The 19,248-nt window shown below is 37.3% G+C and overlaps 1 protein-coding gene across 5 annotated transcripts in view; it reads left to right on the forward strand.

Moving 5' to 3' along the window:
- Positions 1–295: 295 nt before the first annotated feature.
- Positions 296–19,248, forward strand: part of Washc2a (WASH complex subunit 2A) — a 72,143-nt gene continuing 53,190 nt past the window's right edge. For all 5 annotated transcript variants that reach the window (XM_058580012.1, XM_058580014.1, XM_046446737.2 and 2 more), the window contains exons 1-6: positions 296–431; positions 517–639; positions 1,364–1,528; positions 9,585–9,647; positions 12,218–12,391; positions 14,508–14,601. In XM_058580012.1, the coding sequence (XP_058435995.1) occupies positions 429–431; positions 517–639; positions 1,364–1,528; positions 9,585–9,647; positions 12,218–12,391; positions 14,508–14,601 (622 nt within the window). In that variant the 5' untranslated portion in view covers positions 296–428. The remainder of the gene's footprint in view (positions 432–516; positions 640–1,363; positions 1,529–9,584; positions 9,648–12,217; positions 12,392–14,507; positions 14,602–19,248) is intronic.

Consider the following 19,248-nt stretch of genomic DNA (forward strand, 5'->3'; position numbering starts at 1 on the left):
ATTACTGAAGTTTTCTCCTGCATCTACATCACTCAGCATTTAAAATCCCCAGGCTGGTTGCTCCACAAGCTTCCTTGGGACCCCTCCTCTCCACCTGCCAGGCTGGCAGCAGGAATGATGCCCTGATCTTGGCCGCCACTAGAGGGCTCCAGCCCCATCTCTTTTGCGCCCCCTGGCGTCCACCCAACCCTCAGTATCTCCGCTTTTGCCTAATGGAGCCTGCCTAATTTTCCTTGGAACCCCCCTCCCAGCTTCCTTCCGGCTGCGTCGCACATCCGCTCACGTGTGGGCCCTGTCATGTGACACACAGTCACGTGATCCACCTCCACCCCTTCTGGGTCGCGCTGCAGGGGTTCGATTCCGGAACTCTGAGGTTCTCCACCAGTGCTGGCATTGCCCCTGTGGAGCCCGCAGAGACGCGGGCCGAGATGGTGAGGGCGGCAGGTCCGGGTAGGGCTGCCCTGGGGTGGCCTCTACCGCCAGGCTCAGCCTCTTTTCTCGTCCTTCCTGCTACAGATGAACCGGACGACCCCAGACCAGGAGCGGGCTCCGACCTCCGAGCCCGTGTGGGAGCGGCCCTGGTCGGTGGAGGAGATCCGCAGGAGCAGCCAGAGCTGGTCGCTGGCCGCTGATGCGGGAGTGAGAGGCGGGCCCTGGGGACGGGAGGGGAAGGCGGGCCGCACTGGGTGAAGCACAGGCCGGGGAACTGGAGTCCCTGTTCCTCTGCACCTAGGCTGTCCCGCTGCCTGCTCTCTGCTCCTTGCCCTTGAAAACCCAACCATGACAATCCCCAGGTCCGAAGGAGAAGGGCAAATCAGTGGGCTCAACCCATCCAGAATTCGGACTAAAGCGTAGATGAGGATTTGTCTTCCTTCATTGGGCTCCTGGCGGTGCCCGCATTTGCTTCCAATTAGGCAGATGCGTTTCTGCGATGCTGGGGGATTGCTATGGCCTTATTCTGGGTTGAGATCTGGACTGAGTGGCAAGAGACAAGCCACTATATGAATATCCTTGAGTGACATCCTTAAGTCTTGGGACCCAGAAAGGTCAGTTGTAATTCCAGAGTCCCACATGAATAGGATTTTTGGATTGAGTGTTTTGTTATGCTTCATCAGTGATCCCTGTAGAATGACAACCAAACGGGACTTTAAAATTCCTCCAGAAATGGGATAGCAAGTGTCCATTGGCTCACTTCTTTGATGAGCTTTCTTAATGTTTTATTTTTAATGCTTCTAGATCTTTCAAAAGCATCTTTCCTTTATGTTTCAACACTCAAAAGTGAAAGGTTGTGGGTTCTTTTTCGTTTTGGCACACAGAGTAGATGCACATAATATTGATACTACTATGTTTATTTTGAAAATAGCTACTACAGTTTCTACAGGAATTCTCACAACAGACTATCTCTCGGACCCATGAAATCAAGAAACAAGTGGATGGACTAATTCGGGAGACTAAAGCCACTGATTGTCGCTTGCATAATGTCTTCAATGATTTCCTTATGCTGTCCAATACCCAGTTCATTGAGAATGTGAGTTGTTTACATAATACTTATAAATAATACCTTTTTGGGGAGCAAGCGCTATTGTAATTTTAGATACCCTCCTAAACTTTGGTGAACAGTGGTTATGGGTAACTGAAGCTTCTTTCTTTAGGATTATTGCCTGCTTTTTTTATTAGTAAAGTTTGGGTCTTTTTCCACATCTTCAAAAGAAATCTAATGATAAAATGTCCTTATTTTCTAGTCTTTCTATCCTTTTTTAGTTTTCAGAGCAGATGACAGTTGTGCTAAGTTATATGATACTCAAGGTCCATTATGGCACATTCTGTAAGTATAGCTACAAACAGGTTACTGAATTTCACCTAAACCACAAGTGATTTTGGTTTATATATTGAGTTTCTGTCAGATATTAGGAATATAGATAACTTAGACAGAAATTTTATCTTGGTAAATAGTATAATTCTAGAATGAAAAGGAGGATGTAGGTGTCTGTGGAGCCAAGTGGAGTAAAGGAGAGACTGTTAAGAGATGAAGCTTACCTAAGCTTATCTGTTTCTCAGAGATTGTTAATTTGTGAAAAGATAATTATTAAAATAGACTATCTCCTGCAATCATTAAATGTGACGCAATAGAAAAGATTTCCAAAATTGCAAGATTATAAAAGTCCTTCAATTAGGATTAAAACAATACCAGTAATGCCATGCAGGCAACTTATGCAGTGTGTATTTGTGCATATTTCAGTAGCTCAGGTTGAAATGCTACTTCTAACCTTTTTTGGGGAACTATATATGAATAAAGATCTTCATAAAGGTATTAGAAATCTCTTTGCCAGCTATTTTTCTTAATGGCAAACTCATGAGTTTGAAATATAATGGCATTCAAACTTCCTTGTCTGGAATGCTTAGGATTACATGTATTTCAGGTTTCAGGGTTTTCTAGATTTTGGGATATTTGCATAGACTATCAGGTTAGCATCCCTATTCTGAAATGTGCTAAAATCCAGAATTTTTTGAGGGTCATTACAGTGCTCAAAAAATTTTGGATTTTAGATTTTTGGATTAGAGGTGCTCAGCCTCTAGTTATTTTCTACACTGAATGTCCTTGCTTGGTTCTGAGCATTCTTTGACTAAAAGAGTCAGATAAGGGCTGGAGTTGTGGCTCAACAGTTGAGCACTTGCCTAGCACGTGCAAGGCCCTTGGTTCGATCCTCAGCACCACATAAAAATAAATAAATAAAATAAAGGTATTGTGTCCAACTAAACTAAACTGCAACTACAACTAAAAAGAGTCAGCTTAATGGGCCAAGCATGTGGCTCAGTGGTATAGCACTTGTTTAACATGCATGAGGCCCTGGACACAAAACCTTAATAATAGTAATAGTAGTAACAGTCAGCCTAGAAGCTGACTCTACTTTCCTGGTGAACACTGCCCAGTCACTTTCATAATGCCGAATTTGTCCTTCTAATTATTGTCATTACTTTCTTTGTGTACCTTTTTTGCTATATCAGGTGCTCAGCACTTCTTTCAGTCAATGTTACAGCTCTAGACTGAGCAAGGAAATAGATTTAGAAGCTTTTTTTTATACTTGGCATTCCTATACCAGCCTAGTCCTGGATTGGTACCTGATGAGTCTTTTGTGGGGAGAAGGGGTGAGGAGTATCATAAGTTTCTTTTCTTTTTTTTTAAACTTTTTTTTTTTTTTTTTTGCGAGAGAGAGAGAGAGAGAGAGAATTTTTTAATATATATTTTTCAGTTTTCAGTGGACACAACATCTTTATTTTACTTTTATGTGGTGCTGAGGATCCAACCCAGTGCCCCACACCTGGCGAGCGCGTTACCGCTTGAGCCACATCCCCAGCCCTCATAAGTTTATTTTCCGAGTCACTGTCTTCAGGTGTCCCTTTTTCTCTAGCTTTTCTTTTCTGTTGAAGTTTTCTTTGATTCAGAGTTTTCCATGGTATAGGTTTTGTGGATTTTTTTGTGTGTGTGGTTTTTGTTTTGTCTTGATTACAGTTCATTATTTCTGTTTACTTTTGTGGATTCTATTTTCCATCCATCTCTTCATTCCTTTAATGTTATGTCCTATGCCTCTTCCACTCCGTTCTTCTGTCAGTATTCCTGTTTGGTGTCACTATCAAGTATAAATGCTTCTTAACCTTCCTGTAATGCCTAAAAACATGTTAGAGGTTCTTTGCATTTGTGACAGGCAGCTGATGATGTTGAGGGAACAGCTATTGCTTAATAAAACTTCAAAAAAGTCTATTTGCTGATAATACCTGTGGCAGTGATCTGGCTTCTATTGTGTTTTTTCCCCCCCAACCCTTATATTTTGTACTACTTATATATTGCTATTCAGGCTAGAATGGTGGTACCATTTCGTTTTGTGGTAGTTCATTGGAAACATTTATTCAGAGTCTGATAGGTTTCTGCATTTTATTAATTAACCTTAGAAACAGCAGTGCATTTGCAGACTACACTTTAGAGTTTGTGAAACATTCTGGACTTTCTAGGGCGAGAACCATCAAGACTTTCTAGGGCAAGAAAAATTAGTACCTTTAGTAAAGGCTCAAGAGGGAATCCTGAAGGATTCTTGCTAATTAACACTGGCCAGTGTTTTGGTGTCTAATCAAAAGATGACCCAATTATTTTCTTCAAAAAAATGGTGTTTATTTTCTGTAGCCTTATTTCTACTATGCTTAAATGTCTGCAGAAGAACAGCTCTAATTCTTAAAGTTTCACTAATCTGTCAGTTTAGGAGTTTCATGCATGTATTTGCCTATAATGACTTCTGTTTTTTTAGAAGCTATCTTAAAGGAGAATTTTTTAAAGTCCATTGTTTTAAAATTTTTAGATTTGTAAAATTAAAATTTTCTGTTCCAAAATGAAACCTAAATTAATTTTTCAGGTCATCTTCCTGTTAATTTATAAATGCTATTTTTGGAGTCATTTCCCCCCCCTCCTTTTCACCCTTTCTTTTGAGGAAGTAGATGTGGTTACTGAAACTCAGCAATTAGGCCAATGCATGTCTCAGAGCCTTATTGCCCCAAACTTCCTTACAGGCTGCCTTCTGGACCTGTCTTATTTTAAATGATGATATCCCTTGCTTTTGATGCTGCAACCTTTTATTTCTTGAAGGTACCCAGTGCCATGTTATCATCAGGCCTTGGCTTACAATCATCCATGTGCCTCTGTCCTTTGATTGATATCTGTGTTCCACTTCTTGGCTCAATTATTACGTCTTCTTTGACCCTCTGTTCTAGGCATATCCCCTGGATAAAAGCTCTTCAAGCATCACAGACTTCCAATAATCCTAATTTTAATGTTATTGATGGTATCTTACGAGCTGAACTCCCCTGCTAAATGTTATATTAGTAGGGTTCATCACAAGCCTGATACATAGGGACTCTTATGAATATTTGAATATTCATAATATTTGAATGAATGAACAAATGAAAGAACCAAGGTCTGTGTATAATCTGTTTTAGTTAACTTTTTTGCTGATGTGACCAAAAGACCTGACAAGAACAATTAGAGAAGGAAAGTTTACTTTGAGGCTTATGTTTTCAGAGGTCTCATTCCATAGAAGACTGGATCCATTGCTCTGGGCTCAAGGTGAGGCAGGAGAATGTGGTGGAGGAATGTAGGTCAGGACATGGCCACCAAGAAGCAGAGAAAGAGTTCTTCTCACACTGATGTCAAAATATTCACCCCCAAAGGTACACTTCAGTGACCCACCTCCTCCAGCCATACCCTACCATTATGTTATCACCTAGTTAATCCCTATGAGGGGATTAATGCACTGATTAGGTTAAAACTCTTAAAACCCAATCATTTCACCTCTAAACATTCTTGTGGACACTTAATACCTAAACTATGCATCTGTTAAAAAAAAAAAAAAATCCCTAGTTGTTTCAGTTTTCCATGGTCCTACCTTCACCTTTTATTCTCTCTTCCCAGTTGAGGAACATCTCCTAGAGGGGAAATACCAAAGATATCTAACAGTTCTGGGTATGGCTATCTGATTGTAAAATGGCCACAAAGCACATAAAACTGTGAGTTCAGCCTGGGAAGGGTGAAGGAAATTGGCATTGATTATTTGCTGTGTACTAAGTACTTGAAATGCATAGACTGCTTGTGCTCAAAAGATCCCAAGTTTTAGGTCTTTACTCATTGTGTTTTTTATGTCTTGTAAGGTAGTTTTAGTGACGGGGGAAAAAATAGGTATTGGTGCTGTTCTTGGTATTTAAATTCTGAAGTAACCTCTATCTTAATTAAAGTCTCATTTTAAGATTTAATTTTTCTGTTTCTGTCTGAAAATTATTACCAATTTATGATTTTATTTATTTATTTATTGGTACTGGGGATTGAACTCAGGGGCACTCAACCACTGAGCCACATCCCCAGCCCAATTTGTATTTTATTCAGAGAAGGGTCTCACTGAGTTGCTAAGTGCCTCACCAATGCTGAGGCTGGCTTTGAACTCACAATCCTCCTGTCTCAGCCTCCTGAGCCTCTGGGATTACAGCCCTGGCATGAGCCATCATGCCTGGCCCAATTTCTGATTTTTATGAAGCAATTAGGGGTTAAAAAAAAAATTAGGGCTTTGAATGTGGCCCAGTGGTAAAGTACTGGCCTAGCACACACAAGATCCTGGTTTCCATCCCAAACACCCCAAGAAAAAAGAGGAAAGGGAATAGAGGGTGGGAGGGGGGAGGGAGAGGGGAAGGGCTGGGGAGTGATATTGGCCACATTATGTTGTTATATTGTCTGTGTGTACAAATATGTAACAACAAATCCCATCTTTATGTACAACTATAATACACCAGTAAAAAATGTGGAAAGAAAAGGAAAACAGATGGGGGAAAATAAAAATAAAGTTAGAATTAAGAGTAAGAAAATTTTGATCACAGAGGAGCAGTGAAAAAAATCAGCATATAAATTGAATTCATATTTTTCTGTATTCTTTCTTCATAGTCTAGAATCCAGAATTATTTTAGCAATTAATTGTAGGAAATTTAAGTAATCTGAAATGATAACTTAAAAAAATTTTACATTATCCCAGTGGCTCAGGAGCCTGAGGCAGGAGGATTATGAGTTCAAAGCCTGCCTTAGCAACTTAGCAAGGCCCTAAACAACTATGAGACCCTTTCTCTAAATAAAATATAAAAAGCTGGGGATGTGGCTCAGTGGTTAAGCACCCCTGGGCTAATTTAATTATGATCACTGAAATCTTTTATATCTTTGTATAAATAAGAAAAAGTTTTAATTACAATGTTGTGTTTCCTCTATAGTGACATTATAGCATGTTTGACTTGTTATAAAAATAGATGTTCTTTTTAACCATCAAGGAAAAAAAAACAATAAAGAAAGATATAGGAAAGAAAAGTAAGAAAAAGAAAAATTATCTGAAATTTCATCAGATGGAAATGTATATTGTAAATGCATTTCCATGCAGACAATAGGCTTACAGAAGATAAATCCATAAAAGAAGATTCGTTATAATTCCACCAGCCCAGATTAATTAACCTTTGAGCATTTTGATGTGTTTTTTTTTTTTTTTTAAACTGGAGATTAAACCCTGGTGTGCTTAACCACTGAGCCATATCCCCAGCCCTTTTTATTTTTTTATTTTGAGGTAGGGTGTCCCTGAGTTGTTTAGAGCCTCTCTAAATTGCCAAGGCTGGCTTTGAACTTGTGATCCTGGGATTTCAGACAGGTCTGTGCCACCACCCCCAGCCTTTCTAGTCTTTTATTTGTTTCAACTTTGACCTGTTCTAGATGACTGTGTGTGCATTTGCAGCCTGATTTTTTTTAATATTAACTTATGAACATTTTAACACATCTTTGAGACTTTTGTGAACTTAATTTTTATTCCTACTCCCTTCTATGATTATCATAATTTATTTAACAATTATCCAATATCCGATTTTAATGAACTATTTAATATATATAAAAAATACAGACAACAACAAATGTTAAGAATATACAGCACCTAGCATTGGTTAATAGATCTTAATATTTTGCCATTTTGCTTCAAAGATACCAATCTACCCCCTTTTTCTCATGAGTGCTAAACATTTTGGGTGAGGACTTTTTTGTATCCCAGCCTTTTAATTTTTTATAACTGGAGAAACTATCTTGAGTGGGTATGTGTGAGTACATATATGTATAGTATTAGCAATTCCATTTTTCTTTTGTATAGACAACCTTTATTGTGTAGTTGTTATTATCATGTTGATTTATGTGAATGAATGTGTGTGTTTATGTGACTATAAAATCAGGCTTTCACATAATTGAGGCCTTTCTGGTTTTCTCTGCTGTATGCTAGTAAAATTATCTTAAATACCACAGATTTCTAATCCATCACAATGCAGCAATTCCCCACAACTTTATTCATAATTGTCATATTTCTCTTTAACTTTCTAATTTGCCATGTAAATTTGAGACCTCAAAATGTAGTTTGTATTACTATTTCATTCCACAGAAATCCTATAAACATTTGATTGGAATTGCATAGTAATTCTGGTGTTTGTGACTTTCCACTATAAATTGTGATGCCATGAGCATCCGGTTGTTTGCAGTCAGGAATATTTTTCTTGAAACTAAGATTTAAGAAATAGAATTCTGGAGTCAGAGGTTATATTTAAAAATCAATGTTATTTGATCAGATTGGTAGGTTATTTTTTAAAAGATGGGCAGTATCCACTGCTGCCAAAGGCTTGGGATATATGTAGATGGGTACACTGGTGGTGAAAGTGACTTGTGACACATTCATGCATAGTAATCTAGAAATGCTGTTAAGATTAGAAAAGTTTTGTCTTTTTATTTGACAATGCTATTTTGAGAAGCCTATAGAAATAATTATTGCCTAGGAAAGTGTGTGTGTGTGTGTGTGTGTGTGTGTGTGTGTGTTTAAAGCAGCTTTGTTTACAATAGCAAACTTGGGAAATATTAATATTCACCAGTGGAAAGCTTTTGACTAATTGAAAGGTTTGAATCAAATCTATATATATTGACCTACAATGTAGTTTACGAGAAAGTTAAGTGAAAGAGAGGGCAAATAAATCTATAGTATAAGTGTGTTTTTATTTAAAAACAAGAAGGGTAGGTAAACTGAATGTGTGCATTAGTCTGTGTTTAAGGACCTTAGGAAACAGGAGCATGTGCTCAAAGTTTAAGTTGGTTATTCCCAGGGTTAGGTTGGGGTAGGAAGGGAGTTAATTCATATACCATGAGATTCATTCTTCTTAAATGTATGTAGTTCAGAGGCTTTTAGTTTATTCATAAAGTTTTATAACCATGGACAACAAATTCCAGAACATTTTCATCATCTTATATTTATTGACTTTTTTTTCATCATCTCTCAAGTGTCTCAAATTTGAGTTTTTTATATTTTGGAATATTTGCATAAACTTTACCAGTTGAGTATCTATCCTTAATTATGCTGTACTTTGGTGGTTAAAAGAAAAGTTTAATAAAAAAAGGAAATCACAGTGAGTTGGCAAAGTAATCTGTTTGTCTTGGAAAAGAGATTCTTGCCTGGCCATGCAGTAAAGGTCATTTATATACCCAGCCTTCTGGCAAGTCATTGGTTGATTTTATCTCTCTGTTCTCATGTATGTGGAATAATAAAAATTTATTGGCATTTTAAACAACAGGATGAAAAGAAATTTTAACTTTACCATATCCATCGCTCTACATGTTAAAGATCTTGTTACTTAGTTTTTAAGTTATTCCAGTTGTCATTCTCAGTTGCTTTGGAGAGAGTACCTAATCACTGCCCATCAGCATTGTGTGTCTGGTGAAACAAAAGGATGCAAAAACTGATTTCTTACTGTTTTTACTACTCTAGTCAACCATGAAGTTGAACTTACTTTATATTTTTTTGTCATTTTTTAAAATTGTGTAAATTGATGATTGTTCTTTGCTGTTTGTCTATGACCCATTGGTAGTGGCTCCAGCCATTGTTGATAACCATTTCCTTCCTCATCCTTGTCTTTTTGTTACTGTATATTGAATTCTTATATTACAATTTATTTCAAATAATATTTTGATCTTTTAAAACTGAATTTGCTTTCATATTCAGCGTGTGTATGATGAAGAAGTGGAGGAGCCAGTGCTCAAGATTGAGGCAGAAAAAACAGAACAGGTACTTTTTAAAACTCTTTGATTAAGTTCCCAGCTTAGAGTAGAAGATTGATAGAGATTTGTTAGATATCTAGTATGGGGAAGGATACTGGGGAAGTGGGAGAGATTTCTCTCGAAAGGTAGCCCAAATGAACTTTTTTATTTGTTTCCGAAACTTAGCATATTAAGTAATATGTAGATTGAATTCCTGAATTCTGGTATAAAAATAGAGCAGAGATCAGCAAACCTTTTGTGTAAATGGCAGTAGCAAATATGGAGGTTTTATAAGCCACTTAGTTGTCTGTCTCTTCTCTTCCCCTTCCTCCTCTCCTTTTCCTCTTTTTCCTCTTTCTCTTTCAGCCTTTTAAAAATGTAGAATTTATTCTTACATTTGCAGAACTAGGCCATGGGGTTAGGAGTTAGCCGATTTTTTTTTTTTTTTGGTGGTGTTAGGGATCAAATCTAGGACTTCAGGCATGTGCTCTACCACTGAGCTACATCCCCAGCCCAAATTTGCCACCTCTAAAGTACAATATTACATAGGTGAGTTATTTGAAGACTGAGTTTCTCTATCTCTCATGATTGCTTTGATGTTTATTACTACCAGATCAAAATGTTAATAAGATAAATATTGGTCTAGTCTGCCCACAATTGAGTGCTTCTTGACTGCTATAGGAAGCGTTAGTATAGAGAATAGGAATTGCACAGTGAACAGTTACTGACTCTGTAGTAATACTGCAGGTGGCCGTTAACTTAGGATACTTTCTCTCAAGAGGTTATAGTACTGGTGACCACAGGACCTAGAGTTTCTAAGCTGTGTGGCTTAACTGTTTTGGAAGTTCAGAAGAGAAAGTACTGGTGGGTAGAGATAGGAAGGATGAGACTTTGGCTGGAGGAAGAAAGAAGGGCCATATTTTGAGGTGGTGGGTGGGGCTTTTCAGCAAGAGAATGCCATGAGCCAGAGTTCGGAGTTGATGATGTGTCTGGTATTTCAGGCCAGAATTATGTGAAAGCCTGTTTTTGCAGTCACATAAACACATACATACATGGACATTCACATATATAAATTAACTGGTGGCCAAGCAAAGAGGAAGGAAAACGGGTAAGAACTTGTTGCTGGAGGGCTTCAGAAAATAGGCCAAAAGGCCAAGGATCAGTGGTTCTTGCCTTATTTCCTGTGGCTTCATAGTAACAGAAAGTGCATAAACATTCTTCCTGCCTGGTCTCACATATAGGTATTATTGGCACTAAGAAGTTCTGGGCCATACTGATTTCCTAGTACTCTGGCTGAGTTGCTTCCTCTTGTGTCCCACCCAGGAAGGCACAGGGGAGTGGGGGAACATTTATTATGGGAGTAGCTTTCAGGGAGCTCTAGCTTACTCAGAAAATGTAAATCACTTGAAAAGGTTAGTGCTCTGTCAGTAGCTATTGCTTGTAACAGGTGAAGCTGTTAGTTTATAAGAGGATATTACAAACTAGCTACAGTCTGACTATTCCCAGGATTTTTAGGATAATCAAGATATTTTATTTCTAATGGTACTCAAGGACTTGCTAACCATTTAAGTGGAATAGTATTTGGTTATACCAAGTCAGCATTAAATATGAAAAATGGGTATTTAGTGAACTATTTTCTAAAAGCCACAGGGGAAGGAGGTATACCTTGGTGGTAGAGCACTAGCTTAGCATGCATGAAGCCCTGGGTTTAATCCCCAGCACTGCAAATATAAATAAGAAAAAGCACTGTATGTTTCATGAACATGTTTTCACAGACTCAGTACAAAGACTTCAATACTTGAGGTAAAAGATAAAAAATACTCATAGGGTTTTCTCCTTTGGCCTTCAAAACAGCGCTGTATGGTTTGGTTCCTTCTAGAGTTAATATTTTGAGAAGAGAAAATTATTAAATATATTTTTAATATTTCTCACAACTGATAACACATGTGCTTGTGTACAAGGGGACTGCCATTGAGAGCTGTTGTAAGTAGAGACCTGTGGAAAAGTTTCAGCAGGTTGGCGATATGGACAGACTTGTTTTGAGGGAAAGCATTGTTCTGTGTGATATATAGTAGAGATGAAACTGATCTTTCCTTGATGTGAAGCAAATTTATAAATCAATGGTAATTACTCATTTAAAAAAATTCTTTTAAACTATAATTGAAAAGTGACATCTCAGTCTAGAGTGTTTCCGTCTAAATTTTAGCTCCTAAAATTGGCCAAGGGACCATTAACTAAGGAATATACTCATGGGGTGAATCTCAAAATCTAGGCCCTGTATTCCTCCAGCAGTGGGGAAGTGACATGCCATTAATTGTTAGGGTACTTTCACACAACTTATTAACTGAACCATCATCCAGTATTTGAACTTGGTTGTAGATGGAAAGCTTGGAACTCCAGGATCTTAGGTGGTTTGATGCATGCCCAGAAAGTTGCAAAGAGAGTTAAGGCATTGGTCAGAATCTTGAATTTTGTTAACATTTTTAATTTAGATTTTTAGTTTTCACATGAGGCTAGGCTTTAGAGAACATTAACAGTATTTTCTTATGGTGATATAAATACATTAAACATTCACACTAAATAGTATTTTGTTTATAGGAGAAGACCAGGGAACAGAAAGAAGTAGATCTGATTCCTAAAGTCCAGGAGGCTGTGAACTATGGTTTGCAAGTATTGGATAGTGCATTTGAGCAACTTGACATAAAAGCAGGCAACTCGGACTCTGAAGAAGATGATGCTAATGAGCGGGTGGAACTGATCCTTGAACCTAAGGTAAAGACATTTGATTCAGGTACTTAATGTTGTACCACATTTACTGATATGTCTTGGGGTCTTTACTTGGGTACAGGACTAGTATGACATAGACTCCATCTGTAGAAAGTGAGTATGTTACTTACATTGAACTCATCAGAAAGACTTGCTTTAAAAACAAGCATTGATCACTTAAGAGGTAAAAGGCTGCTTGCCAGGGTGGGAGGTGCAAGCAAAGTGTGGCTCCTGCTCTAAGGTGCTCATTACGTTCTGGTGGGAGAGAGGAGGTATTTACATGAGTACCCATCATAAGTGCTCTGAGAGGGAATTGACCTCTGACTGGCATGTTAAGGTGAAGATTAGATTTGAGTTGGGTTTTTTTTTTTTTTTTTTAAACTTCAGAAGTTTTACTTATTTTTAATTGACAGAATTTTATATGTATTTATCTTGTACAACATATTGTTTTGAAGTATGTATATATTGTGGAATGACTTAATTGAGCTAATTAATTGACACATACCTCACATAGTAACCTTTTGTACTAAGAACATCTAAAATATACACTCACAGTGATTTTCAAACAGAGTACATTGCTTTTTTATAATTAATTTTTAAATTTTATTTATTCTAATTAGTTATATATGACAGCAGGATGCAATTCAATTCATATTACACAAAGAGAATACAATTTTTCATATCTCTGATTGAACACAAAGTAGAGCCACACCATTCTTGTTTTCATACATGTACTTAGGGTAATGATGTCCATCTTATTCCATCGTCTTTTCTGCCTCTACCCCCTCCCCCTCCCTTGCCTTTGCCCTATCTAAATTTTGTCTATTCCTCCCATGCTCTTCCCCACCCGTTCCCATTATGAATTGGCATCCTTGTGTCAGAGAAGACATTCAGCATTTGTTTTTTTGGGATTGGCTTACTTCACTTAGCATTTTATTTTCCAATTCCATTCATTTACATGCAAATGCCATGATTTTATTCTCTTTTAATGCTGAGTAATATTCCATTGTTTATATTTACCACATTTTCTTTCTCCATTCATCTACTGAAGGGTATCTAGGTTGGATCCACAATTTAGCTATTGTGAAACACAATACGTTGTTATTAACTGTAGTTACCATGTTGTACCATGGATCTCTTGATCTCATTCCTCCTGTCATACTGAAATTTTGTTCTTTTGGATCAACATCTCCCCAATCCACTCTCCCAATAATCTTTAGGGCAGAGATGAGGTTTGAATTGAGGTTAGGATTGGGAGCCTCATTAGAAGTAGAGATTCTGTAGCTTGTGCTATGGATGACTGTAGATGGGTTCAAAGAGCATTTGGATTGTTTCTTGATTTGGGCTATTACAAGTAAATCCACTATGAGCATTACTGAACAGGCTTCCTCTTAGCCTTTAGTTTATTGCCTTACTCTTTTTTTCCTTGGATTGTTAAAGGAGATAATGTGGCAACAGGAGTTACACAGTGGTATACAAAGTAGGTTGCCATATTGATTTTGAGAGAGTATTTGTGGCACTAAGTGCCTTATAAATTAAAATATAACATACATTTACATATTTAAAGCGTTTTGACTCACCAGGACTGCTTTAATACATAAAAAAACATACATTTTGAGAATCATAAGTAATAGCCCTAAATTTGGAAAGAAGCATGCTGAAGAAATAACCAAATGCAGAGGTGAGATTTGAATTGGAGTTCACATACACAAATGCATTTTTTTTTTTTTTTTTTTTTTGGCTAACTAGAGGAGGGAGTCTGGGGTAGGACTCATCAAAGCTCCCCAGAAGTTTCTTTCCTTGGTCCTCCTTTTTCACATTTTACTATGAGATCGTATCCTTTTCCTCATTTGGTTACTGATGGTAACTTTTTGCAGGGTTTTTCCATTTTGTTAATGAGGTGCTTGGGGAGGATTCAACTTTACTTGCCATCTTTACCTAGAATTTAACATTTTTAAAACCAGTGATTTTTCTTCTTTTCAAATTCTGCGGTGTTTCTTATTCTCTGCTTTTATTAGGCAGCTTGTTTGGGTTAGTCAGATGGAATTGGATGTCCAGTGAAACACTTGATTTTATTTTTCAACATAAGTGTTTAATGGCTGTTCCCTTTCACTTCTTGTAGGATCTATACATTGATCGTCCTTTACCCTATCTCATTGGGTCAAAGCTGTTCATGGAGCAGGAAGATGTAGGACTTGGAGAGCTGTCTAGTGAAGGTACTTTTCTTCACCAACTAGTCTTGTTACTTTTAACATTTGTATCTTTTAATTTTAAAATAATTTGAGAGCTTACATTAATGTTGTAAGAATAGTGCAGAGAACTCACATATATGCCCTTTTCCCAGGTTTGTCAGTTAACATTTTACCACATTTGTTTTTTTTTTTTTTTTTTTTAAATTTTTTTTATTGGTTGTTCAAAACATTATAAAGCTCTTGACATATCATATTTCATACATTAGATTCAAGTTGGTTATGAACTCCCAATTTTACCCCAAATACAGATTGCAGAATCACATCGGTTACACATCCACATTTTTACATAATGCCCTATTAGTAACTGTTGTATTCTGCTACCTTTCCTATCCTCTACCATCCCCCCTCCCTCCCCTCCCATCTTCTCTCTCTACCCCATCCACTGTAATTCATATCTCTCCTTGTTTATTTTCCCATTTCCCTCACAACCTCTTATATGTAATTTTGTATAACAATGAGGGTCTCCCTCCATTACCATGCAATTTTCCTTTTCTCTCCCTTTCCATCCCACCTCATGTATCTGTTTAATGTTAATCTTTTCTTCCTGCTCTTCCTCCCTGCTGTGTTCTTAGTTGCTCTCATTATATCAAAGAAGACATTTGGTATTTGTTTTTTAGGGATTGGCTAGCTTCACTAAGCATAATCTGCTCTAGTGCCATCCATTTCCCTGCAAATTCTATGATTTTGTCATTTTTTAGTGCTGCGTAATACTCCATGGTGTATAAATGCCACATTTTTTTTATCCATTCATCTATTGAAGGGCATCTGGGTTGGTTCCACAGTCTAGCAATTGTGAATTGTGCTGCTATGAACATCGATGTAGCAGTATCCCTGTAGTACGCTCTTTTAAGGTCTTCAGGGAAAAGTCCAAGAAGGGCAATAGCTGGGTCAAATGGTGGTTCTATTCCCAGCTTTCCCAGGAGTCTCCATACTGTTTTCCAGATTGGCCGCACCAGTTTGCAGTCCCACCAGCAATGTACAAGAGTACCCTTTTCCCCACATCCTCTCCAGCACTTGTTGTTGTTTAACTTCATAATGGCTGCCAATCTTACTGGAGTGAGATGGTATCTTAGGGTGGTTTTGATTTGCATTTCTCTGACTGCTAGAGATGGTGAGCATTTTTTCATGTACTTGTTGATTGATTGTATGTCCTCCTCTGAGAAGTGTCTGTTCAGGTCTTTGGCCCATTTGTTGATTGGGTTATTTGTTTTCTTATTGTTTAATTTTTTGAGTTCTTTGTATACTCTGGATATTAGGGCTCTATCTGAAGTGTGAGGAGTAAAAATTTGTTCCCATGATGTAGGCTCCCTATTTACCTCTTTTATTGTTTCTCTTGCTGAGAGAAAACTTTTCAGTTTAAGTAAGTCCCATTTGTTGATTTTTGTTATCAACTTTTGTGCTATGGGTGTCCTATTAAGGAATTTGGAGCCCGACCCTACAATATGTAGATCGGAGCCAACTTTTTCTTCTATCAGACGCAGAGTCTCTGATTTGATAACTAGCTCCTTGATCCACTTTGAGTTAACTTTTGTGCATGGCGAGAGGAGGGGATTCAGTTTCATTTTGTTGCATATGGATTTCCAGTTTTCCCAGCACCATTTGTTGAAGATGCTATCCTCCCTCCATTGCATGCTTTTAGCTCCTTTATCAAATATAAGATAGTTGTAGCTTTGTGGATTAGTCTCTGTGTCCTCTATTCTGTACCATTGGTCCACCCTCCTGTTTTGGTACCAGTACCATGCTGTTTTTGTTACTATTGCTCTGTAATATAGTTTTAAGTCTGGTATCGCTATACCGCCTGATTCGCACTTCCTGCTTAGAATTGCTTTTGCTATTCTGGGTCTTTTATTTTTCCATATGAATTTCATGATTGCTTTATCCATTTCTACAAGAAATGCCGTTGGGATTTTGATTGGCATTGCATTAAACCTATAGAGAACTTTTGGTAATATCGCCATTTTGATGATGTTAGTTCTGCCTATCCATGAACAGGGTATATTTTTCCATCTTCTAAGATCTTCTTCTACTTCTCTTTTTAGGGTTTTGTAGTTTTCATTATATAAATCTTTCACCTCTTTTGTTAGGTTGATTCCCAAGTATTTTATTTTTTTTGAGGATATTGTGAATGGAGTGTTTTTCCTCATTTCCGTTTCAGAAGTTTTGTCGCTGATATACAGAAATGCCTTTGATTTATGCATGTTGATTTTATATCCTGCCACTTTGCTGAATTCATTTATTAGTTCTAGTAGTTTTTTTGTAGACCCTTTTGGGTCTTCTAGGTATAGAATCATGTCATCTGCAAATAGTGATAATTTAAGTTCTTCCTTTCCTATTTTTATGCCTTTAATTTCTTTCGTCTGTCTAATTGCTCTGGCCAGTGTTTCGAGAACTATATTGAATAGAAGTGGTGATAGAGGGCATCCCTGTCTTGTTCCAGATTTTAGGGGGAATGCCTTCAATTTTTCTCCGTTGAGAATGATGCTAGCCTGAGGCTTAGCATAGATAGCTTTTACAATGTCGAGGTAAGTTCCTGTTATCCCTAGTTTTTCTAATGTTTTGAACATAAAGGGATGCTGTACTTTGTCGAATGCTTTTTCTGCGTCTATTGAGATGATCATATGGTTCTTATTTTTAAGTCTATTGATGTGGTGAATAACATTTATTGATTTCCGTATATTGAACCATCCTTGCATCCCAGGGATGAATCCTACTTGATCATGGTGCACAATTTTTTTGATGTGCCTTTGTATCCGATTCGCCAGAATTTTATTGAGGATTTTTGCATCTATGTTCATCAGAGATATTGGTCTGTAGTTTTCTTTCTTTGAGGTGTCTTTGTCTGGTTTCGGAATCAGGGTGATGTTGGCCTCATAGAATGAATTTGGCAGAGCTCCTTCTTTTTCTATTTCCTGAAATAACTTGAAAAGTATTGGTATTAATTCTTCCTTAAAGGTTTTGTAAAACTCTGCTGTATACCCATCCGGTCCTGGGCTTTTCTTGGTTGGAAGTCTTTTGATTGCTTCTTCTATTTCATCTATTGTTATTGGTCTGTTTAAGTTGTGAGTATCCTCCTGACTCAGTCTGGGCAAATCATATGACTTAAGGAATTTATCAATGTCTTCACTATCTTCTATTTTATTGGAATATAGGTTTTCAAAATAATTTCTAATTGTCTTCTGTATTTCTGTAGTGTCTGTTGTGATATTGCCTTTTTCATCCCGTATGTTAGTGATTTGAGTTCTCTCTCTTTTTCTCTTCGTTAGCATGGCTAAGGGTCTGTCGATCTTATTTATTTTTTCAAAGAACCAACTTTTAGTTTTGTTAATTTTTTCAATAGTTTCTTTTGTTTCAATTTCATTGATTTCCGCTCTGATTTTAATTATTTCTTGCCTTCTGCTACATTTGCTGTTGTTTTGCTCTTCCTTTTCTAGGGCTTTGAGATGAAGTGTGAACTCATTTATTTGTTGGTTTTTCCTTTTTTTGAGGAATGACCTCCAAGCGATGAATTTCCGTCTTAAAACTGCTTTCATTGTGTCCCATAGATTCCGATATGTTGTGTCTGTATTTTCATTTATCTCTAAGAATTTTTTGATTTCTTCCTTTATGTCTTCTGTAACCCATTGATCATTCAGTAACATATTGTTCATTTTCCATGTGATGTAGGATTTTTCCTTCCGTCTTTTATCATTGATTTCCAGTTTCATTCCATTATGATCAGATAAAATGCATGGTATTATCTCCACCCCTGTATATTTACTGAGGGTTGCCCTATGGCATAATATATGGTCTATTTTTGAGGAGGATCCATGTGCTGCTGAGAAAAAAGTATATCCACTTGATGATGGTTGATACATTCTATATATGTCAGTTAAGTCTAGGTTGTTGATTGTGATATTGAGTTCTATAGTTTCTTTATTCAGCTTTTGTTTGGAGGATCTGTCCAATTGTGAGAGAGGTGTGTTGAAGTCACCCATAATTATTGTGTTGTGGTCTATTTGATTCTTGAACTTGAGGAGAATTTGTTTTATGAACGTCGCAGCACCATTATTTGGTGCATAAATATTGATAATTGTTATGTCTTGTTGGTGAATGGTTCCTTTTAACAGTATATAATGTCCTTCCTTATCCCTTTTGATTAATTTAGTCTTGAAGTCAATTTTATTCGATATGAGGATGGCCACCCCTGCTTGCTTACGAGGACCGTGTGCATGGTATATTTTTTCCCAACCTTTCACCTTCAGCCTGTGTATGTCTTTTCCAATCAGATGTGTCTCCTGGAGGCAGCATATTGTTGGATTTGTTTTTTTAATCCATGTTACCAGCCTATGTCGCTTTTTTGGAGAGTTTAAGCCATTAATGTTTAGAGTTACTATTGATATATGGTTTGTACTTCCAGCCATGTTTGATTATTTATCTTCTTTTTTTTTTTTTTTTAAATTTAGTTTGTTTCTCCATGGTTAGCTTTCCCCCCGCCCTCTGTCTTTATAGAGGCACTTCCCACTGATGGTTTTGGTTATTGTTTTTCATTTCTTCCTCGTGTAGTGTTTTGCTCAAGATGCTTTGCAATGCTGGTTTTCTGGCTGCAAATTCTTTTAGCTTTTGTTTATCATG

Source organism: Marmota monax, unplaced genomic scaffold, assembly GCF_021218885.2.
Source record: "Marmota monax isolate L192 unplaced genomic scaffold, Marmota_monax_Labrador192_F-V1.1 WCK01_AAM20220418_F8-fsc00207, whole genome shotgun sequence".
Classification (NCBI taxonomy): domain Eukaryota; kingdom Metazoa; phylum Chordata; class Mammalia; order Rodentia; family Sciuridae; genus Marmota; species Marmota monax.